This window comes from Vombatus ursinus, unplaced genomic scaffold, assembly GCF_900497805.2.
Source record: "Vombatus ursinus unplaced genomic scaffold, bare-nosed wombat genome assembly UNPS02014941.1, whole genome shotgun sequence".
Taxonomy (NCBI): domain Eukaryota; kingdom Metazoa; phylum Chordata; class Mammalia; order Diprotodontia; family Vombatidae; genus Vombatus; species Vombatus ursinus.
In genome coordinates, this window is record NW_020954719.1 from 4,945,892 (window position 1) to 4,971,176 (window position 25,285).

The 25,285-nt window shown below is 36.9% G+C and overlaps 1 protein-coding gene across 1 annotated transcript in view; it reads right to left on the bottom strand.

The window, feature by feature from the left end:
• Positions 1-12,906: 12,906 nt before the first annotated feature.
• RPAP3 (RNA polymerase II associated protein 3) overlaps positions 12,907-25,285 on the bottom strand; it is a 51,314-nt gene continuing 38,935 nt past the window's right edge. Inside the window, exons 11-17 of the mRNA XM_027844402.1 lie at positions 23,547-23,617; positions 23,334-23,435; positions 20,185-20,423; positions 18,683-18,893; positions 17,500-17,597; positions 16,815-16,915; positions 12,907-13,313 (exon numbers count right to left, since the gene is read on the bottom strand). Of these exons, the coding sequence (XP_027700203.1) occupies positions 13,228-13,313; positions 16,815-16,915; positions 17,500-17,597; positions 18,683-18,893; positions 20,185-20,423; positions 23,334-23,435; positions 23,547-23,617 (908 nt within the window). The 3' untranslated portion in view covers positions 12,907-13,227. The remainder of the gene's footprint in view (positions 13,314-16,814; positions 16,916-17,499; positions 17,598-18,682; positions 18,894-20,184; positions 20,424-23,333; positions 23,436-23,546; positions 23,618-25,285) is intronic.

Genomic DNA, 25,285 nt, shown 5'->3' on the forward strand with positions numbered 1-25,285 from the left:
CAATTGTGAAGGGGCTGGTAAAAAAGATAGTTTATGAGGAGCTATGACGGATGGAACTGAGTGTATGGGAAGAAATAAAAGGGCAAAAGGTGTTACAAAAAGGTCCACTGGTATGGATGATAACAAAGAAGCAAATAGAAACGTGAGAGATAGGCTAGAGGTCTGTGAGTGGTAGGGAAGGACTGTTGAATAGACAGAACCTTATTAGATGAGATTAGAGGGTTGACTGGCCTCAGTGTTCCAATTAGAATGACTAGTGTGGGGAGAGACTTGAGGCAGGCAGATACACCAGTAGGCTTTTGTAATAATCAAGGTGTGAAATGATGAGAACCTGTACTAGAGAGGTGGCAGTGTCAAAGGAGAGATGGGGGATATAGAGGAAGATGGTGTAAAGGTGAAATCAACAAGCCAACAGATTGGATTTAGATGGAGGGTAAGAGATAGTGGGAAATCCAGAATGACACTTAGGTTGTGAGCCTGATAGCCTGGGAGCATGGTGTTGCCCTCTATAGTAATAAAGAAGGTGAGAGAGGTAGGAAGGTGTAGGGGGAAGGATAATGAGTTCCATTCTGGAGATTGAGTTTTAAGATATCTATTGGACATCCACTTTGAGATGTCTGAAAAAGGCATTTGGAAATTGGATATTGGAGGTGAGCAGAGAGTTTGGGGTAGGATAGGTGAATTTATGAATCATCAGCATAGAGATGATAGTTCAATTTAAAGGAGCTGATGAGATCATCAAGTGAAGTAGGATAAAGGTAGAAGAGATGAGGGCCCAGGACAGAACCCAAGAAACACCTGCCATTAAAGGGAGTGATCTTGGCAAAGGAGACAGAAAGGAGAGTTCAAATAGGTAGAAGGAGAACCAGGAGAGAACAGTGTCCTGAAAACCTAGAGAGAAGATTATCAAGGAGGAGAGAGTGATCAATAAGGTCAAAGGCTGCAGAAAGGTCAAGGAGGATGAGGATTGAGAAAAGGCTACTGGATTTGGCAGCTAAGAGATCATTAGCGACCTTGGAAAGAGCATTTTTGGTGGAATGACAAAGTCAGAAGCCAGATTATAAGAGATCAAGAGAGTAAGAAGGAGGGAAACTGGAAGCTACTGGAGATGCCTCTTTTCTAGGACTTTAGCTACAAATTTAGCTACAAATAGTAAAATAGATAATAGGGATGAAAGGATCAAGTGTTTTTTCAGAATCTAGGGGGCAGTGACAGTGATATTTTAAAAATATCAATAAAGTAATTTTAAAAAAAGGGAAAAGAAAGAAAAGTGGTTGGTATGGTGTTCCCGTTCATTATTCCATCATTGTTACTCTACGTACCATCCTTTAGGTCATGTTCTCTCTTTACTGCGCTGTTGCCTTCATCTAACACTTATGACACATTTCTGTTTTCCTTGATATTCATTTGGCTTTCACTACTTCTTTTCTATTGACGTCATCTTAGAGACCTTCAATACGAGGATGATCCAGTTGAGACCTAGACTGTCATCTGGACTCTGATCTCATCCACTTTAACCACCCATCACTGTGCTCCACATCTAAAAACTTTTAAGTCACAGCTTCTCCTGACTACAACCTTCATGTCTTCTACCTGTCATATCTCTCAAATCTGCTTTTCTCTCTCACCAGGATCCCTATGTCAGGGTTATCTCCATCCTGAATGAGGGCAAGTTGGAATAGTGACCTTGGGATGGTCTTAGAAAATGCTTCAATATCCATCTCCATTTTGTATAGAAAAGTGATAGAAATGAGGGGAGACAGAGAGAGAGAGAGAGAGAGAGAGAGAGAGAGAGAGAGAGAGAGAGAGAGAGAGAGAGAAAGAGAGAGAGAGAAAAAGAGAGTTACGTGATTTTCTACCCAACCTGGACTCCCTCAGCCTCTTAAATACCCTAAGCTCCTTTGACCTGCCATGTCTGCTGTGTCAATTCCCAGCTCTTAATCATCCCCACCATTTGTTTTTTCCATTCCTACTCCCAGTTCACTGACTATTGCTGATGAGTTATAAAAGTGTGCTTGACTAGGTACACCACATCTGAAATTCATAGTCTGACCACAACAGTACTAATCTCTTGTTGTCTCCTTACCATATTCCCCGTAGGAGCTTTTCTAATCCTTTTCTACATCTTTTAAAACCCAAATTCAATTCCCCAACTCCGAGTCTGATGGAGGCAGCACAACTGAGCACTCACTCTATTGAAACAGCTCTTTTTTAAATTTTATTTTATTAACCTTTTTTCTTATTTGTTTTGGCAGGGCAATGAGAGTTAAGTGACTTGCCCAGAGTCACACTGCTAGTGAGTGCTATGTGCCTGAGGTCAGTTTTGAACTCAGGTCCTCCTGACTCCAGGTCCACTGCTCTATCCACTGCACCACCTAGCTGCCCTGAAACGGCTCTTTTCAAGGTCAGCACTGATTTTATATAATCATTAGAAAAGCTTTTCTCAGTCCTCCACATCCTTGATCACTCTTGATAGTATTAGATAACTCAGATGCCACCTCCTTCCTCGAAACTCTTTCTTCCTTTGGCTTCTTTGTCACCACAGAATCTTGGTTTTTCTGCCCTTCTTAATGCTCCTTAGCTGCTTTATTTAACATGTTGGAAAGAGCACTGGATTTGGGATCAGAAAACCTGAGCCTGAATTTCAGTTCTGCTACCACTACTCACTACTTATGTGGGTGAGAAGTCATTTAAACTCCCCAGGTCTCATCTGTGAAATGAGAGCATTGGACTGGATATATCTAAAGTCCTTACCAGATTCGAGTACTATGATCCTATGGTGCCTCCTTTATGATCCTATTGGACTATCTGTGGTTCATTATTCTATATAACTGATTCATACCCTTTTCCAATCATAGATGTTTCTGATGTACCTTTTACATCATTTCTCACTTGCAAGTCAGCATTGCTAAAATGCTGTAGACCACTTAACATAAAGCATGAGTTTCTCCATTATCTTTTAGCTCATACTTGATTTCTCCCAGAACGTGGTATTCTCTGGGTATCAGGAGTTGGATTAGGATGCATCCCACACAACATGCATGGGGATGGACCTGAAGGGGTTATCCCAGCAAGCATGCACTTCTTTGCCCTGGCTGCCTCCAGCTGATGATAATGCAATCCCCTTTTTGGTCCCTTGGACCTGTGATGGTAGAAAGGGCTATCTGCATGAAGATAACTGGCCAGTGAGCCAGGAAGACTTACTCAGTAGACTTAATTTGTTTGGTAGGATTTAAAAAGGGGAGATGGCTTCCTTGAGCAGGTTGTTGGCACATGGGCAATGAACACACACAGAGAGCTTGAGCCTGGGTCTTGGGCCTATGGCTGCCTCTTCTGTTTTTGTTTCCTTCTGTGAGCATAGGTATTCAAACAGCAATAGCAAAATGTGCATGTACAACCTTGAAGGGAGCCTTATAAATCTGAGAGGTTAGAAGATCCTGGATCCCTTGTTAAGAGCTGACCGGTAGGAAGAAGAGTATTCTGCAACTACACATTCTTGAAGAAGATAACCACCAGCAGAAATTGTCAAATCCTTGTCCTGGCCTGCAAGAAGGCATGGACCGAATCAGATTGTGTGCCATCTTGGGGAGGGGAGAAAGGAGAGAGGGGAAAAATTTTAGAACTCAAAATCTCATAAAGTGACTAAAAAGGCAAAAAAAAAAAAGGCTAAAAAAAGGCTAAAAGGCTAAAAAAAAAAGAAAACATGAATCTAAATGGAACTATTTGAATGGTTCAGAGCAAAGTCAAAGGTGAAATGCTGATTCAACAGTCCTGTAAACTGCTTCATAATTTGATTTTTAAGTCCCAGTCTCCTGGGAGAATACAAGAATTAGATTACTGATGTTTGCTTGAATCTTTGTCAATACATGTTTGTGTGTCTCATATTAAGCATGTGTGTGGAGGAAATAGTTGTCCTATACTTGATTTACATCGTACATTGAGTGCTTTTATTGTTTTTCTGTTTTGGGGGAGATACTAGACATGGACCAAACCTTAGTTTTAAGTGATTCTTCCCCAGGATTTTGAGGTGAGAGGCCTGGATCCAACAGGAAGGAAGGAAGGACGAAAATAAGCATTTATTACACCATTTGTATTTGCCAGGTCCTGTGCTAACAGCAGTTGTTTTTGTTGTGATACCTGTTTTGCAGGCACTGAGCATCACTAGATGTCATGTTACATTAAATAAGATGGGACTTTTGTAGTAATGAACAGCTTGGGTTCATTCAAAGTGCTTTGTAATTTCCCAAATATGATAGCTTGATTTCATCTTCCTTTAACTCCTTCCCCTGGCCTGGATCCCAGATATTGGGTCTGGATCATTGCCCTTGGAATATAACAGAAAAGCCTCTATTAAGTACTTACCTTCTGTCAACCAATGTGCTAAGTCCTGGTGGTAGGAACAGAAAAGAAAGCCAGCCTCCCAGCTTTCAAGCATTTGCATTGCAATAAGAGGAAACAATAAATGCATAAGGGAAGGTTCATAGAAATGTTTGCTGGTCCTTAGGATGCCCCTGCAGGATGGATGACAAAGCCAATGGTGATGGGCCATATAGCAATACCTAGGAGTCCAGAGGCCAGAACAGCAGGGATCAATTGAATGAATTTATTAAATGCTTACTTATTAAATGCCAGGCATTGTGATAAATGCTAGGGATATAAATAGAAAAAGCAAGACAGTCTCTTTCCTGCAGCAGCTTACATTCTAATAGGGGAGAATAATATGGATAAAACCTTAATATTGTGTAACCTGTTTGCTCTTTGCCCCACCAAATGTTTCCATGTGGGGGACCTGGTTGAATCAGGGAGGGTACTCAGCTAAAGAAAAGCTTGGAGTTGGGTCCTTCCAGGTACATCGGGTGATATGCCCAAACAAGTTAGAGTAATAAAGGTCCCACACTTGTGCAGTGTCTCACTCCATTGGCAGGGTCTGATGAGATCTGGGTTTAGATGCTTGAAACTGTTGTATCTTTAAGCCACTCTGCCTCACCAGTCCACAGTGCCTGTCTCCCAGCTTTCCTCTGAATAAGGTATAATCTTCCTTTGGTAGTTTATGTTAGTTTTGAGAGGATGGGAGAAGATAGGTAGTAGTTGGCTTACCCTTTCTTAGGAATAAAAAAGGGGTCCTCTTATCTTTCTTCCCCCTCCCCCAATTAATTTCCTCTGAAGGAAGACTATGTTAAAAGGTTAAAGTAGTTGCCAAATTGCACTCCTTGACACCATTAATAACACTAGACATTTATATAATGACAATATATTCAGAAGTAATAACAATAATGGTAAAAAACTGAGAACAAATAATTTGTAAGGAATGAAAGAACGAATGTAAAAGTCTCTTTAAGCTCTTACTATGTGTAAAGCACTTTGTATGCCAATTTTAGAAAAGAGAATTAGAAATTTTGCCTTCAAAAAACTTACTGTATAAGAAGGGAAGACTATGTATACGGACGTTTTACTATGGGAAGGGGAAAGGAGGGAGAGAAAGGAGGGTTCCTTTGTGGCAGCAGGCAAAGGGTGAGATCTTGGGTGGCTGACTGGATGGAATGTGGAGGTAAAACATGGTCTATTGTCTAGGGCCAACAAGTGAGCCAGTGGGTTAGTTGGCACAAACTCAGTCACCAATCAGTTGGGTTCTAGGGATGGAGGCTCAAAGATGAACCAATTAACTTTTCTTTGGACTAAAGACCCAGGATTCTGAAAGACCCAGGTGTGGAGGTAAAGGTCTTAGACTCTGTATGGAGGATGCTGTTCCAGGTGGAAAAGAGGTCACCATAGCAAGCTGATGGTAAAGATGGCCTGGGTGGATGGTTGGATGTAGATGTGCTGGAGCCAGTCAAGTCATTAAATTTTCACTCTGAGTATTTACACCCTCAGAAACCTCTAAATACTGCAAATCAATGATGTTTAGACTTAAGAAAGTGATGGAGATAGGGTAAACAACAGGTACCTTTTTTTTTTTTGAGAATCAGTTGTTAAATACTTACCATCACACTCCTGTCTGGATGGGATGTGTACGTAAAACATCTCCCCCACTAGTCCGCTGCTCTGCCCCAGGGTGGGGAAATTGGAAGAAATCATCCATTGTCACATTCTGAGGAAGCTGAACTAACACCAGCATCAGTATCTCTTTAAAAGGCAAGGTTGGGGGAGTGCAGCAATCTCACCAAGTATGTTCTAGTCATGTCCATGGGTCCTAGGTAGGGACTGGCTTTTTTAGCTCCTGTTGCCATTAGCTGTAACTTCAGCCTGTGAACATCCTCAGGAGAAAAAGGGCAAGGTGCTAACCTTCTCTAAAGCCACATTCAAGCACCATACCTACTTTTTTTTTTAATCTTGGGGTAAAAACCAGGTGGCCATCACAAGCCCATTCTCAAATCCACAGTCCCCAAGACAATTCACTACTTAGTCAGAGGGCAAAGGATTACACTAGAAAGCACCTAATAAATGTCAAATGAGTGGTATAGACAGGAGTTCAAAGGAAAGGATATTATTAGGACTTGAGTACTCCAAGTACTGGAGAAGGTTTAATTTGAGAGAATCATATAACTGGAGCAAGCTTTGAAGGAGGGCATACCTACTGTATAAACTTCTGAATTGAGAAAAAAGTTCATGTGTTTCAGCATACAATTAAAAAAAACAAAATCAGGTGGGTGGGGAGGAAGGGAGAAAATTTGGAACCCAAAGTTTTAAAAACACATGTTTAAAAAAAAAGTTTTCACATGCAACTGGGAAATAAGAAATACAGGAAATGGGGTACAGAAAGCTATCCTGCACTACAGGAAAACAGAAGGGGAAGGTGGTAAGAGAAAGGTGGGGAGAGACAGAAGGGAAGGCAGACTAGGGGAAGGGGTATTCAGAATGCACGCCATCTTGGGGTGGGGGGAGGGGCGAGTTGGGGTGAAAATTTGGAATTCAAAATCTCATGGAAGTTAACGTTGAAAACTAAAGATAAATAAATTTATTAATAAAAAATAAAGAAGGTTATAATCATCCCTTCTTTCAAGCTCTAAAAAAAAAAAAGAAAAAAACAAAACCTAGAGAAGATCAAAAAAAAACCAAAACATGTCAATATAGAGACTCAACACTGAAGAGATTAACAAAACTAAAATAAAAAAAAACAACATTCAATTAAAAAAAAAACTAGGACCTTTTTTTTGCAGGGGGGAATAGTAAAACAGGTAAAGATTTAGATAATCTGAGTTTTAAAAGAGATAAAAAAAAATTATAAAAAACCAAATGAAAAATGAAAAGAATTCACAAATGAAGATAAAATAAAGGAAACTATCAGAAATTATTCTGTCCAGTTATATGACAATAAAATGGATAGATGAAACAGATGAATATTTACAAAAATATGAAATACCTGGATTAACATTATTTAAAGAAAGCCCTTTATAAACACACCCCTCTCCATACTCTGATCCAGCAATACTGACATCCTTGCGATTCCTTGAATAAGATACTCCATCTCTCACTCCAGGCATTTTCACTAGTTGTGCCCATTCCTGAAACGCTTTCCCTCCTCATCTCTGCCTCTTTGCTTCCTTCAAGTCCCAACAATAATCTCACCACCTACAGGAAGCCTTTCTCAATCCTAGAGCCTTCCCTCTGTTGATTATTTCCTATTTATCCTGTATGCAGCTTGTCTGTGCATAGCTATCTCCCCCTTTAGATTGTGAGCTTGAGTGTCTTACTTTTCTTTGTAACCCCAGGGCTTAGCACAGTGTCTGGCACATGATAGGCACTTACTAAATGCTTGTTTATTGATACTAAATAACCCAATAACAGAAAAATAAATTGGAGAAGCCATAAATGAACTCCCAAGGAAAAAACATTAGAACCAGATGGATATAAATGAATTATATCAAACATGGAGAGAACAATTAATTCTAATATTATATAAATTATTTGCAAAATTAGGAAAAGAAAGGATCCATTCAAACTCCCTCTAGCATATAGATATGGTCTTCATATACCTAAACCAGGGAGAAACAAGCAGAGAAAGATGGACCAATATACCTAATGAACATTGATGCAAAAATAATATGCAAATTAGCAAAGAAGTTACAACAGCATATTATAAAAAGATCATTCAATAGAATCAGATTTGAATTGCATTAGGAATATAGGGTTGGTTCAACACAAGGCTATAAACATAACAGACCATATTAATAACAACTTTTAAAAAAACACATGATCATATCAATAGATACTAAAAACGCTTTTGACAAAATCAGCACTTATTTCTGGTTAAAAAAAAAAAAGGAAATATAAGAGCTTCCTCAATTTGGTAAGTAGTATCCATTTAAAACCAAGAGTCAACATTATATGTAATGGAAGGTTAGAAGACTTTCCAATAAGATTAGGGGTAAAGTAAGGATACATATTATCAACAGTGTTATTTGATATTGCACTAGAAATACTCTTTATAGTAAGAGGACAAGAAAAAAAAATAGGCATTGATATTTCCCTAATCCTAAAAGAACCAGAGCAAAGCCTGAGGTAAGTTGTGAGCATCCTCTTTGAAAGATTTATGGAACATTCAGTTCAATTTTTTAAAACAGCAAGAGTTCTGGAATCTTTGAAGTTGAAGCCTCATGTAATTACAGGAATGGTAGGGCAGCTAGGTGGTACAGAGGATAGACTGTTGGGCCTGGAATTCAGCTCTACCTATGAAAATGAGGATAATAATAGCACCTACCTCCTAGGATGTAGGATCCTAACTCCCAAGTTGTGAGGGTCAAATGAGATATTTGTAATGTGCTTGACACAGAACATAGCAAGCACTATATAAATGCTTTTTGTTGTTGCTCAGTAGTTTTTCAGTCATGTCCGACTCTTTGTGACCCCATTTGGGATTTTCTTGGCAAAGATATTGCAGTGTTTTGCCATTTCCTTCTCTAGCTCATTTTACAGATAAGGAACTGAAGCAAAATGGGTTAAGTGACTTGCCCAGGGTCACACAGCTAGTAAGTGTCTGAGCCCAGATCTAAACTTAGGAGTCTTCCTGACTTCAGGCCCAGCATTCTATCCTCTGTGCAACCTAGCTGCCCGATATAAATACCATTATCGTTAATATTATTAGATAATTAAGTAGTTATTACATACATAAAATAATACAACACATTGCCCATAATAATATACTATATTTTAATTTGCTTCATATTGGTCTAATTGACTGTAGGATTTTTAGCTCATGGGGTAAATTATTATTGCCAGGACTCAAGATTCTTAAGTAAATCATGGTTATTCATTGACATTCCCACTGGAGGATTTATTTGGATGTTGAATTAATAGGAAGAGCTAAAATACTGGACACTTCCCAGTAGCAGCTCCTATTGTCACTGCAAACCTGGAAGTCCTGTGCATAATTCAAGAACACAGTCAACAGTTTATTATAGGATGCTCCAGTTTCCTTATATCACTTATCATAACTACAAAGATAGGTTTATAGCTATATGGATGTAATGCTATTAACAGGAAAAAAAATCAGTATATCAGTTATGATTCAACTACTACTGGGAGATTCCTATTGATGTTGGATTAATGGAAAGAAATAAACTTAGAAACTACACAAACTTTCTTATGACCATTGGAAAGTCAGATTGGTAACTGGAAATCATGCACATCACTTAAGTGGAAGAATGTTATTTCTAGCTAATGAAAGGAAATATTATATCCAAGCAGTTTGATAATGACATAGTATACAGTTACACTCTAACACTGCACCAAGGCCTACAATGATATTCCTACTGACAAACAGAAAATAGCTAAAATGAGGGAAGTTTAGAGTTATCTCTTACTGGCATCGAGAAGCTGGATTACTAAGAAGAAACCATGACATTAACTTAGATTACATTACTAAAAGTCTTATTACTTTGTATGATACAGGAATGATCTTTTTTACTTTTGTTTTCTGTTTGCATTTTTTTCTTTTCTTTTCCTTTTTCTTATATTTAAATCAAGAGGCATTGTTCTCTCCACTTCAGTCGAGCCTCCACTCAGTTGTCAAAATGATCTTCCTAAAGTGCAGGTCTGACCATGACACCACCCAGTAAATTCCAGTGCTTACTTATCAGCTCCAGGAACAAGTATCAAATGCTTTGTTTGCCAATATGCCCTGCATCCTACTTTTCCTATTTTTTTATATCCATCTCCTGCCCTCCCTCCCTGGCTTCTTTCAGCTCCCAATTAAAATCTCCAATTCTACACGAAGTCTTTACCAATACCCTTTAATGCTAAAGCCTCCCCTCTATTTGTGTATCATCTCCCGCATTAGACAGTTCCTTGAGAACAAGGGCTATTTTTTGCTTTTCTTTGTATCTCCAGTGCTTAGCAGTGCCTGGCACATGGAAGGTGTTTTTTGACTGACTTGGTCTCATTCTTCGGACCCATTTTTGGAAAAAAAAAATTGCTTCTGACTTTGGCTCAATGATTGAGTCAGTTTACAAAAAGCCAGATTATACTAACCCTGGATAAATGAAGGCATATAAAAGGATTACAAGATTTAGGACTACAAGATTTCCACCTCATTTTATAAATAAGAAAATAAACTGTAACTTGTTCAAGCTTATAAACCTTCAGGAGAAAGAGAAAAATATCAACATGCAAACTAAAGCCTTTAAAACATTTTTTATTATGAATTTAAATGTCAAACACTGACATTTCAACATACAAAGAACAGAAATGAGGACTGTAAAACTGAATTTGTTACATGTTTTAAATTATAATTGAATATAATAACAAAATGACCTGGCTTGTCCACATCCCCTTCAAAATTTTCCTTTTGCTCTCATTCTGTGTATTTTTAGGATGTTTCACTGATGCTCTTTTCTTGCATCGTTATTATTATCTACTAATTCCCTCCTGCCCCAATAAAAGTCTTCCCTTGCAACCAATTTTGTAAGCAGAATTTTCCAAGTGAAGCTTATCATCCTATAGTTTTAAGAATCTATTTACTCTTTTTGAAAATCAAGACTACAGTGGGTCATCTCATCATTTTCAAAGCTAAACATTTACTCTAGTTGCCTATTAGTATTTGTAGTATACATAATAGCAATTAACTAAAGAAAACTTTTGGTAATTCAACAGGGAAAGTAAAAAATTATCCCAAATGTCTAGCCATAGCTGAGGAAATTCAATGGAAATCCTACCAAAATTCAAACTTTCTTTTGTTAACAAAAACTATCCCTTTGGAATAAGCAACACAAAATAGTAAATGGAGAATGAAATCTAGGGCCAGGTTGATAGCAGGGCTGATGGTCTGGTGAACAGTTATTCTGCGGGGCTCTTGGATTCATGGTTTTGGACTGTCCCCACCAAAGCCTGAGCAGAGGCCACTTCCTATTTCTCCCTCAGGGTGACAATTTGAATAAAAGAACTCACCTACAAGTCTTAGTTATCTCACTTATTTCCAAACCATATCAACAATGTGAACGTTTTGCCTGGCGTTTAGTCAAGAACAAAGTGAACAAGTAAGATGTTAAACTTTATGAAGAACATTGGAAGCTACTCAATTGTCATGTAGAAACTTTCAGAATTATTTTGATCCAAACCATGAAACTTTAGTACATTAACTTTTCCAAACACATTTTCCTAGATTAGCTATGTGACCATGGTAACTTTTCCCAGCCTATTTCCTCATTTATAAAATGGGAATTTTACATTAACAGTACCTATTATACAGGGTTGCTGTGAAGATCAAAAAAGGACTACATGTAAATATTTAGCAAACCTTCAAAGTGCTAGATATTTTCAATTGATTGCTAGATTACTCCACCCAGATATTCCAGAAACATATCAAATATGCCTCAAACTGAAATTATCATCTTTACCCCTGACTGGTCTTTTGCATTAATGGCACTGCCCACCATTCCAGTTTTGGAAGTCATCTTCAAGTCAATCCTCTTCCTCATCTTCACATCCAATCTGCTCATTCATTCTTTATTTTCTTTAAGAGGTTAAAAATTTTTTTTTCAATTAACAAGCTTTTATTTTCTCTCCACCTCTATTTCAATGCAAAAACACCACCACCACCACCACAACAAAACTCTTTATAACAAATTATCAGGCAAGCAAAATAAATTCCCACCCTAGCGGTACCCAAAAATACATGTCTTTAGTCCATTATCTCTCTCTCTCACGAGGTAGTAGCAAGCTTCTTCATTAATTAGTGATATTTAAATGAAATAAATTATGTAAAGCATTTAAAGAACAAAATAACAAAGTCAAATATCATTATCAGCAAATATTGTCCTAGGTCTCCTAGGACTCAGCTCTACCATTCTCTTTGATACCTATCCCAGGCCTTGTGCCAGGTTGTAAGTCTCTGTCCTGTTACAGACTTTACAATTTATTATACTCGCTCCTCAAACTCCCCTATTCCAAGGACAGTTTGTAGATCTGAACTGAACTGAATTAAAACTTGATCACTCTTCAAAGATATAAACAGATGAGCTAAGTATTAGTTTTGATTTTTTCAACATTCTTGGGAATTCCACAGTATTCTTTTTTATCTTTACTGAGTGTCCGATGCACAGCAGAGAATCCCTTGACCTATGTGGCTGACAGTCTAAGAGAACAGATATTTAGATTGTTTTTCTCGGTCATCTGCCATTTGTTGGTAGGCTTGATGAGAAAAACAGGAGGAAAAAATACAATGAAAATCATCATTTTATGTCTAATCCCCTTTTAAGGTCTTTTAATATATATTTATACATTGAGCACTATAAGGCCACTCAGTGACTCTTGATGGGTCTGAATCATATGCTACCAGAGACTCTGGACAAATGACAGCTCAGTTTATACCTTTATCATGTTACAAAAAACTCATATTTTGATATAGAACTATTTTAAGCTTGCATGAAAATCTTAATGGAGAAAATATCAGGAAGTAAAAGAGAAATTCTATGCTTGGAGGATGTGGACAATTTATTTCAATTTAATATTTCAAGTTATTTCTATAACAAAACACTGATTTGCTTCAAGTTATTTATATTTTATTTTCACAAAAAGATTTATAAATAGCACACTTTTCAGTACATCACACTAGTGCAAGTCACTATCCTATTTAATTGACCAACATATCTAAAGAATATTCTTTTTTCTATGACTTCATAGCCTTCAGAAGCAGACATATATATATATATATGTATATACTTTGTCTTCAGCAGTAGGAAAAACAAAATTTTACTTATGAAAACAAAAGAACAATAATTTCATAAAAATTTATCAACTACTATATCTTTTCTTGAGTTCTTCAAGAGAATTATCCTTCAATCCCAAGTTTTCCATGTGACTAAATAATGCACAAGTAACTAGAAGAAAAGAAAAATTAAATATTAAAATTTTTACCTTAATTCCTTTTTAAAATTTCATACTTTGATGCATTCTTGATTGGTATCCTTCTAATAATGCATATCACAACCCCACAATGCCTTCTCATTCTGGGCAATTTTCATCCAGGCCTTTCCAGAAATCCTCTAAAAGGAAATTTTTGTCTTCTCAGATATAACAGAATCTCCTAACCCAAGATTTGTCAAAAGAGGTGACTTCTACCTACTTCTGGCACAAATGACACCACCAGAAGTTACCTAGGAAGCCCTGCCAAAGATTACGAAGTCTTAGGTGAGGAACAGAAGATCATAGTGGCATAGGTGGTTTTTCCATTATGCCTACTGAAGATAACAGATGCAGAAAAATATTTAGGATGAAGAACATGGTAAGATGTCACTGTCTAGGTATGGACTTCCAATTTCTGGACCATGGGTTACAGAAATGTCACGCTCTTGGCTAGTAATGGAATGCACCTAACAATTGCTGGTGAAATCTATTTGCTCAGAATTGCCAATCTAACCAAAAAGGGTTTTAAACTGAAAAGGAACAGGAAGGAAGAAAACTGCTAATATATATCCATCAAGCCAGGTAGATGCCAGAAGATCAGCTACAATGGGAATAGCAGTTGTGACACCAGAAATTCCAAGAGGAAAACTAATTCAAGAAAAGAGGGAAGTAGCAAATGTCTAGGCAACAAACAAGGCAAATTTGGGTTCCTACTTGCAAAGAAATAAATTTGAATTGCAAAATATTCACAACATATGAAATACTGCTACAAATCACTATGAAAAGAAATGCAAATCAAAACAACTCTGAGGTCTCAACACACATCCAGCAAACTGAAAAAGAAGAGCAGCTGGCTGCAGAAAGTCAAACACACTAACACATTGTGGGTAGTGCTGGGAATCTGTCCAATGATGCTGGGGAATTTAGAATCGTGCTACTAACCAGTTGATTCAGATCTCATTGCTATGCATATGTTCCAAAGAGTTCAAAGATAGAAAGGTTTGATATACATAAAAATATTCAGAGCAACAGCTCCCTTTGTGGTAGCAAAGAACTGGACACAAAGTAGATGCATGTTGACTGAGGAATGGCAAAACAAGTTGTGATACCTGTCTATTATGGAATAGACTATGCCACAAAAAATTATGAGTTATTAAGAACTTTAAGGAGCATAGGAAGACTTACACAAACTAGTGTGGAGTGAAGTAAGCATAACTAGGAAAACTACACAGTAACTACACAGCAATGTAAATTGAAAAGAACCTATAACTGAAAGTAAACATTACATAATTATAATGACCAAGTCTGACCCAAAGAAATAAAAATAACTCACTCCCTTTTTTCCATTGCATATACTTTCAGACTTGGTTGCTGTGGTGTTTAGTTTTGCTTTAACTACTATTTTTCTTTTTTTATTACTAGGAGAGGCATGCTAGGTCAGGGAAGGGGAAAGGATACACTCAGAAATCAAAGTGATATATAAAAACGTGTGTGTGTGTGTGTGTGTGTGTGTGTTTTAAAAATAGAAGACTGATGTTCAGGGTGGGTAGGATGATGATGATATCTAACCATATGAAGGCAGAGCTGCTCAATTATTATTTTACTTCTGTTTTCTCTACCCAGGAAAATGACTTTGGACTATAAATGCTCTAACAAAAGTGGCAAAAAGGTATTAACGCCAAAATAAAGTAATAGCAAAAGAACACCGAGCAGCCTTTGATGAGTTAAAGTTATCAGGCTCACAAGACCTAAAACCATAGGTACTGTGAATGAACTGGAAGATGTGGGCTACTGTCAGTGATATCTAAAAGACTGGAGAGAACAAGAGAGGTACTGAAGGACCAGAAAAGGGCACAATATCTGATTTTTTTTGAGGGAAAAGAGTAAATTCTACAAACTATAGGATAGTAAGATGATTTTACTTCCTGGCAAAATTCTAGAATGTATTATTTAAAGAGATGGCTAATGAACATCTAGAAAAGGAAGCCATAACTACAAACTAAATGGTTTCAAGAGGAAGAGGTCATGCCAGACTAATCTTATTTTCTTTTTTGTCAGGGTTACTAATGGAAATGCAGTAGATACAGCTTATCAAGATTCTGGCAAAGCACCTGACAAAGGTTCTCTCATGTTACTCTTATGAAAAAGATGGATGATGTTTTGGATAGGCTTGAAGCTGACTGAATGGCTAGACCCAAAGAATAATCACTAATCATTTCTTTAAACTTAGGGGTGTCCCAGAGATTTGTGCTTGCTTGGTCTTAGGCTTTTTTCCACATTTTTAACAGTGATCTAGATAAGGGTACAGATGGAATGCTTATCAAATCTGCGATGGCACAAAACTTAGGAAGGACCATTAACACAGTGGATAACAGAGACAGAATCCGAAAAGATCTTGGTAGGCTAGAACACTGTACTTGATCAAATAAGATGAAATTTAATAAAAGGAAAAAAGCCTTACATTTGGGTTCACAATTTCACAAGTACAAGGTGACTGGAGAGAGTTTTTTGGAAAAAGATCTCTTTAGGGATTATTTCACATATACAAGCGTTGTGGTGCCTTCCAAATCTGAAATTCTGTGATTTCTTTACAGAATCCTAATTCCCACTTGCCCTTTCCTCACTTAGAAGGAAGTATTTTTTCAGATACCTTTGGCAATCTTGAACAGATAATTATATTTACTTGGCTAAGTAGCTTTAAATGGAGCATGAGATGAATCTGTTTGCTAAGAACTTGTCCACAATAAGGACAGTACCTGGCAGGCACAATAACAGCAATACAGAAAAAGATTCTTGGGATATTATAACTAAATTAATTTTTTGCTTAATGGAAAATTAGGCGAAGAACACTTTTTGGTTCCAAACCTTATTGCTGAAAATATTTTTAAAATATACAAATCTGTTTTCCTATTTAATATATACAGAATAAGGAACACAGTCCTTCTCCAATTATTCAAAATCCTATGGTAGTCAACCATGGTGGAACATGCCTGTAGTCCCTGCATCTGTGAAGGCAAGGGCTAAAGCTGATCAGATGTCTGCACTAAGTCTGGCACCAATGCGGTGAGCTCCCAGGAGCACTAGGGGGCCTATGGAGGAACCAAGTGGTCCAGGCCAGGAAAATGGAGCAAGCTAAAGCGTCTATGTCAATCAGTATTGAAATAGGGGCCATAAGTGGCTGCCATACTTCCAATCTGACCAAGATAGAAAGACTCAGTCTCCTCTCTCACTTTCCCCCACCAAAAATAATTTGATTGTACACTTCAGTGTTATTATAAAAATCGATGATCATACAAATGTCAAGTAGATGAAACTGAGGAAATAGACCCAAATGACCACTGAGTGCTAGATGAGACCTCAAAGTTCATTTAATCCAATTGCCTCATTTTAAAGACCAGGAACTCACCAAATTCTTACAGGTTTAAAAGACATGCAGGAATTACCAAGAATGGAAAAATATTTTTCACAGTACTTACTCTTTTTTTCGGATTCAGACATAAACATTACTGCCATATCAAATCTTTTTAGTTCAGATAATCTTTGTAAAATTTCAAGGATAAGTGATGGTTTTTCTTTCCTGAAATGATACAGATGAAAACAAATGATAAATAAAAAATAGTATACTTTCTTCTTTAAATTTCTTTTTTAAGATTTGTAATTAACCTTAAGACTAGAGTTTTCTTTCAGCTAGTCATTTTTCATTTATTCTATTTTAAAGTAGAATTTTCATAATACTGTTCAAATTTCTCAGAGACTTAGGACTTTTTTCATCTGAAAAAATTTGATCTTTAATTTTTCTGGGGATTAAGAATAAAATCAAGTAAAGTTAAGCTGAAAGGGATTATAATACATTCATCTTTGGGTACTTAGAAATGATAAATTAGCTTACTTATCTATTAGACTCTATCTGCTCTCTTCTCCCGACTCTTTCCCCAGAGAGGAGAAAATGTATTTTTCCCTCCCTCTTCACCATTTTGCTTTTCAATTTCAACTTAATATTTCTTTAAAGTTTCTGCAACCATAAAATTACTGAATGTAATGAAAGATAATTTCATTACATTTTCTAAATTAAATAATAAGCAAAAAGCAATGAATTTCCTACATTGCAGTAAAAGAATAAAGCTTGGTAACATATTAAGATAATTAAGAAACTCAACTTACTCAATGTAAAAATCATGCAGAATTTTCAAAATTTGGTTGAATACATCAGGCTCTAAGGATTTTTGAAACAGTTTGGGATATATGGAAGGCTCAATTTGCTTGAAAAAAAAAAAGAACAGTTATAAAAGTCACTGAACTAAATATATGGGTTTATAAAAATTATAATCACATATCCTATTTTTCACCAGCCACCTACGAACAGAGAACAAATTTTGAAATGACTGCTATATATAAGTAGCCATGTTGCATTAAAATGGACTGGGGATCCATACTGAATTCAAAGATACAGTGGGATATACAAAATGAAATTACAGTCTATAGAAAACACAAGATGATCTTCACAGCTTATTCGGGCCTGGAAAAGCAGAGTTCAAAAAAACGAATACCTTGCATAGAAGACTCACCTATCTATGAAAGAGTTCTCATGAAAACAAAAATGACTTTTCTAGTTTTGCCCTTTGGTTAAAGATTTAGGTTTATTAAATATGAAATGGTGAAATTTAATAAATGGATAATTTTCTTCAATCAAAGGAAAGTCTAACAGCTGGAAGACAATTCCTAGAATGAGGATTTTTTTTCACTATTTTGAAGACCTCAACCCGAAAAATAGGTTAGTTTCAGTATATATAATTTACATTAACATACTGTAGATGATAAATAGTACAAGAGGATATAGTATAAAGGAAAACAACTCTGTCCTGATACTCTAGAATGTCCTGATACTCAGAATGACATGTCCAAAATAGAACTTCCTTTTTTCTTTCCAAAATCTCCCCTCTTCCAAATTTCCTTACTGTTGTGAGGCCCTATGCAGGCTCCCCACCCTTTTTGATCCTCAGTACCTAGCACATAGTAAGCACTTATTAAATGCCTGTTGATTGACTATATGAATCCATTTTTACTATATGAGATTAGGTGATGGTTAAAGACTTTATTTAAAGTATTATGGATACCTTTTGTTTTTTACATCACCATCATTTCCAGATAAAAGTTAAGTAATACCAACTAATACAGTAATCATGTTTGACAAACTATGCAACATTCTGTATCCAAAGTCCACCACCTCTCCAAGGGAAGGAAATAATTGCATTTCCTCATCTGTTTTCCAGGGCCAAGATTGATTATGACAAATACATGGCATTCAGCTTTGTTTTAAATAGAATTGCTAACTCATATCACTTACCTTTAGATACTGATATAACATATCTGGAGAATTTTTCAGCTTTCTGAAATCAGATTCAAGCTGAAATGAATTTGCAGGTATTGGTGGAAGAACAGTTGTAATAAATGGAGCAGGTATTGTTTTTACTTCAGTGGAATTTTTCCTACTGAAAGACTGATGTACAGTAGACTGATGTACAGTTGATGAATCCACTTTTATGTTGGCATGAGGTCTGAAAAATATTTAGTAACTTATGTAGTGCTTCACATACACAGTCTTATTTGAGTCAAACAATTCTTTGAGGTAGGTGTTACAGATATCTTTATTTCATAGATGAGCAAACTGAAGCTCAGGAAGGTTAGAGGGCTTGCCCAAGGTCACTAAGTCCTAGGTGACAAGCAGGAGTTAACCCTAAGTCTCCTTAAGTTCGACACCAGGCTGCTTGAGTCAAAGTTCTTGGCTGGGAAAATTAATATCTTATTCAAAAAAACCAAAAACTCAATTAGACAATGTATTCTCTCCAGGGTCTACTTATTGCCCATGTTGTAATTTTTCCCATCCCTAGAACTAAAAAAAAGGTTGGAGAGAAGAGAATAGATGTAATTAGCTACCTTTTACCTATCAAACACTGCAAAAATAACCGTGGTTCCAATCTTAATAAAAGGCAAAAGCTTTTTAAATGTTGTATCAGTATAACTTGGAATAAAATTAAAAACAGAGAAATAATGTTCCCCTTTAGTAAGTACCTTCTTGTTAGGTTAGTTTTTTGATGAAGCAATCGTTTTTATTAAAAAATTTATGAAATTTAAGCTGAAACAAAACTTGCTTAACTTAGCCTACATACATCCATTAAATTAATATATTAAATTAATACTACCACATACCTTTCCACCACCAGGTAAAAATGTGACTTTAACTTATTCATTCAGACATCCTGCATAGTTGTTCTAACCTACCTTGTCTCACAGAAACATCATTAATAACCTATAACCAAATTCTACCACAACTTCTAATCCTCTATAACATCAGTCAGCTGGTCACTAGAGAAGCAAACTGGATTGACGATGATGATGATCTGAACTAGTGCTTGGGCCTCAATGGCATTAAATTCTCTATCAGTATATTTTCAGTCATTATAATGTTTACTTTCATGTACATAAAAAATAACCACTGGTCCTAAAGACAACTATAATGTTTCACTTAATGCTGTCTTTTCATAGAACCAATACACAATGTTGAAGAGGATATGCCTGTAAAAATTATGTTTTGCAGTTAACAAGCACTGATAAAGGTCTTTGAATCCTTTCCTTGTGTTTCCTTAAATAAAATCTCAGATATTATACTTTAAAAAAAAAACCACTGGTGAAAATTTAAATTATTATATGATTCTAATCTTAAGCCAAAACTGAGCAGTTGCTTTTGTTTTTAATAGTAGTAAAGCTCAGAATAATTAAAAGTAGTAAGTTTTTTCATGGCAATCATGTCCCCACAGAACACTACCAAATGTGCACATTTGTACTCACTGCAGGACTGGAATATCTGTGATTTCTTCTATTTTTGATACTTTTGCTTTTGGAGTATCACTTGTGGGCAAAAGATCATCTTGGCTTGAATTCTTTTTACTTGTAATAGTTGAAGTCTTCATAACATTTGTTGGATTAATACAATTGGTCTCTAACATGGAAATAGCATTTGTTGCTGGCAAATCACTATTTTGCACCAAGTTACCAATTTCTTCAATGACGATTGTCTTCAGTGGTTTCTAAATTGAATGGTGAAAAGTCAGTTCTTTGATATATATATTTGCATACTAATGGTTTAATATTACTACCAAAACCACAAATATTTGGACAAATTCAAGGGACACCATGTTCTTCTGGACAACTTTCTTCAGACTTCTACTCAAAGTCTAGTGGCTCCCTTTAAAACCAGGGGGTATTCTCAAACATGTGGAGCACATTTTGAAAGATCTGGAAATAATTACAGTCACCAGTTCACCCTATGTTTGGGACTTTCTGAGTTCCAAGTGCAGGGTTCTCTGCTAAATCTGCAGAAGTTTGCTCCACCATAATACTACAAAGAACCATTATCTCAATCACTGCAGTCCTCTTCAAAGCTCCTATTGTAATAACAACAACTTCTCATCTGGTAGGGGTAGAGCGAGGAGAGAAAAACTGAGGGTCTTGGTCAGCCCCCTACTCCCGCGGCACTAAACTTCCAGAAGGATACTAATAAATGGTGGTCTCCAAGGGGCTTCATATCAAGACAGCTTTGGCTGAGGCAGAGGTAGCTCAAAAGTACTGGTATCTCCCTAGCAGTGCTACACTGCTTATTCCCAGAGTCAGGAACCGATGTTCCCAGAGTCAGTAAGATGGAGTAGAGGCTGCAGAGAAGATGGCCCACCTCAAGTTAACTGTGAAGGGATGTCTACCATAGGGCTGACTCCTTCCCAGCCCTTACCTCACAGGACAGGTGAGGACATTGGGTACCTAAAAAGTTGAGGAAGGGGTAGAGAAAATACTTAAAAGTGGTGGTGGGGGTTAGAGACTGCTTATACTTCCTGAGGCCCTGGACATATGGTCCTAGCCTCCTTGAGCATGGTACAGGTAGAGTCAAAAGAAGTTCACTAGTCTGCCTTCACCCTCAGCTTCCTCTAGGAAAAAGATAACCCTTTGGGAAAGGAAAAGATGAAGGAAAGGGAAGAGAAATGTTGGAAGGAGTGAAAAAAAGAAACTAGAGGAAAGATTGAGGAAGTGAACATAAGATATATACAGGAAATGAAGAGACAAAGATTTACAGGAAGATAAGTGTGAAAGAGCCAGAATATTTGGGAGCAAGGAATGGGGGGAAAGGAAAATGACAATACAATGGGTGGGTTGGAAGAAAAAGAAGAGAAAATGTTGAGAAGAACCAGGGAAAGAACCAAGTGGGGTGGTTAAAGGGTGAGATAAGTGATGTTTAGGAAAACTCCTGGGGCATACGGTAGAAAAACAGAGTGGGGTGGTGGAGGACAGGGAAACATGAAGAGTGAGGGGACAGTATCAAAGGAGTTGTGGAAAGTGTAAGAAGGGAATAAGGAGAGCAGGAAAAGGGAACTGTGTAGCAGACTCTTTAGTCAGAAGAGGTTCTTCATAATAAACCTTAACTTCACCCCACCTCCTAGGTACCCAACCCCTTTACAGAACCTAGGTGTTTACCTTTCCCCATCACCTTTCACCCCAACTCTGGTCTTAGCGCTCCAATGCCCTGCTCTCCAGCCTCCTTCACCTTAGATAGGAATCTAGGTACTCCTTCCCCCTCCAACCATATCTCTACTCTGCTCCTGCTATCCCTAGACACCTGCCCTCTATCTCCCACAGATAATCCCTACACAAAGGAAACTGCCCAAGAGTGGAGTAAGGGTGGAGAGATGGGAGATGATACTGGAGGGTGGAACACCTCTCTACTTGCCAAGTCTGAATGTTCCTCCTTCCCAATTCATACAAGGCAAGTCCCCTAAGGGATGGGGTTGGAAACAGAGGTGTCTGGAGAAAAAAAAACAAGGAGAATATCACTCCTTTTTTCCTAAGGAATAAATCCAAACATTGAACAACCTTGGAAACTACAGTCTACTATCCCAGCTCTGTCTCATGATATTTCCCTCTCTCAAACTATACTCCCTGTTCCTGCTGAGATTATTCAATGCCACTGCCTATGTCCTTTCCTTCAAGTTGGTAAAATCCTAATCATCCTGTAAGATAGTTTAAACGTATTTTAAATCCACTTTTCACTTCCCCAACTAACAGTCCACATATAGCCCTCTTCATAAATTCTCATAACTGTGTGATGCATTTTATTGGATTTTTATCTAATACAATGTATAGTGATGATTATTGTATAATAGCTCTTTCACAGAGAAAAAGGCCATCTTCTTTGGAGTAACACCTTTCTGTTGTAGGAGACTACCATTAAATAGTTCAAAAATCCCAGTTTCATTTCACAAATATGAATTCATTTCCCAGACTAGCATTTACTCATCCTTAGTCTATATAAGCAATATATAATTTATGAGGGGACAAGTCAATCTCTAAAACTCTAAGTTACAGAGCAAAGTAAAATTAAACTGACAAATCCAGTTGAAATGCGATGTCAGTGAAAGAACAATGGAAAGGGAGGGAATCTGAATTTCTAGACTTGGCACCCATTTTGCAAACAAGGAAACAGGGACTCAGAGCTGAGTGCTGCCTTGCCACAATCACAGGGTTAATCAACAGAAGAGCTAAGACTCGAACCCAGTTATTCTGACTCCAAGCACAATACTCTTTCCATTGAGCTGCTTCTCCGAGGTAATAAAAAGGAAAACATCTAGTTTTATCAGCATTTTTATTAAAATATTTTGCATTAATTTATTATCAGATTAAAAGATAATAAAATTTAAGTTTGCAGTGTAAAATATTCCATAATATTCTTTTATTTTGGGAACTTAAATAGCTGTATTATTTTCTTATTCTTATCTCAAAAACGCTAGCAGGTATAATACCACAATTGCTCAAAGTAGAACTTTCTGTATTTGCCTTTCAAACATTTATATTAGATTTCTCAATTTTATAAACACAAGTAAATTTCCAGCATTTACTGAGATTACACTAATATTAAAAGAGAAATGCAAACTCCTGGAAAAAGTTGTACTTACATTTGATCTAAGATGAAGAGGTTTATCAATGGATTTTACCAAGTTTTGCCTTTCAGTTGACTTATCAAACACATCAGCCCACAGCCCTTTTTCAATCAATTCCTTAAAAGTGAATGTGAGATGGTTATGTGATATTCTCAAGTGAAATATGTAATAAAGTCAATATTTTCATATTTCAGAATTTTGAAAAGCTACTATGACAAGGATACATACTTTTTTAATCCTGGAAAGTTCACTTATTGCTTGCTTATTTCCTGGTTCAAGATTTAAAACCATTGTGAAGTCTGAAAAAGAGGAAAAAAATACAATAGGCAAAGTATTTATAGAGTTCAGGAGATTATATGTTCAGATACTAATCCCATGTCTTCCTACAAAGGTTATACTTAAATGTATTAGAAAACAGAGCAAGTCATTTGGGGGAGAACAGCATTTAGCAGCAAAGTAAATGAAATGATGATCAAGAGTAAATTCTATTTTTCTATATGAATAGGATAAATCAATCTTAGTTTCTTCCCTTGAATACATCAATAATTCAATTCAGATCAATAAACATTTATAAAAAGCCTGCAAGGTACAAAGCACTATGCTAGGGGCTAGGGATATAAAGACAACATTATAAAAGTTCCTGCCCACAAGGAGTTTATATTGTATTGGGGAGATATAATATGTACACAGATAAACTGAACATTAACAAATAATAGACGGCCCCTGGGTTAAAGGATTTTAAGAAATAAAGATGAGGAAGCACATCCCAGCTTTGGAGACAGCTTGCACAAATGAAGAAGAGGCAGACGAGATGTAGAATTCATGAACAGCTGCCAGCACCATTTTGACTAGAGGGAAAGAGAATGAAGGGTAATGAAATAAGGCAAGACATGGAGTGCCACTAATGGCTTTTTAGGAGGGGAGTGGTATGGCCAAATGTGTGCCTTAGGAAGATTAAATTGGCAGCTGTACGGAAGACAGATCTCAGAAAACAGATGACTAGGGTTTATAGTCTGCATTCTATTGGCATAGCCTTTGAGAATCCCACATCGCCTCCACACCATAAAGCAATGACTTTGAATGCTAATATCAAGAAAAAGATACAAAATAAAGCTCTGTGCTGGTTTAATCAAATGAAAAAAGCTGCCTACGAGAAAAAATATCTAGATTCTAGTCCCAGCCTCGCAAATAATGACCTATTTTTTCAAAGTCAGTCTCCCTATTCTTCTATTATTCTGGATGTTCGTGCATAGTTTTGTGGTCCTAAGTTTCCCTCATTACCAACTCTCCTATAAAAAAGACCTGATGGGGAAGAAGATTTTAAAATTTTGGTCCAGATCCATGATTTCATAGACAAAGGAACCAGTGAAGACCTCTCTTCTACCAATGGTGGCAACAACTAGAGTTGCGTAGGGGCACTGAGAGGATAAAGTAATTTTCTCAGTGTCAGATAGTATATGACAAACTGTAGTGCAGGGGAAAGGGGAAAAAAAAGGAAAATCTTATTTCTTTATGTATTTATTTTAAAAATAGAAAAATAAAATTTAAAAATGTAGCAACTGAGCATCTGCTATTTTCAATATCCTATGAAGGATATAAATATGAGTAAGTCATGATCCCTGCCTTCAAAAAACATGTACTCTAATCTAGTAGGTTAAGACAAGTACACAAATAACCATAATACAAGGGGGAATGAGTTCAAGTGCAATTGAAAGGCATCCACCAAGAGCTACAAAGGCTAAAAGGGAGAGAGAAATCACTACTAGCTCAGGGAAGACTCCATGGAAAAGCCTAACATCCCTTCCCCCCATCATCCCTAAAGTGCACCTGGATCAACTAATCAGGAAGAAAAATGGGTCACATCCCTTTAAGAGTCAATTCTGAGGTTTGTCTCCAATACAACCACATCTACCTCATTATTCCCCAACACTCCCTCATTCTGCTCCTCAAGCCTATGCAAGCTTATA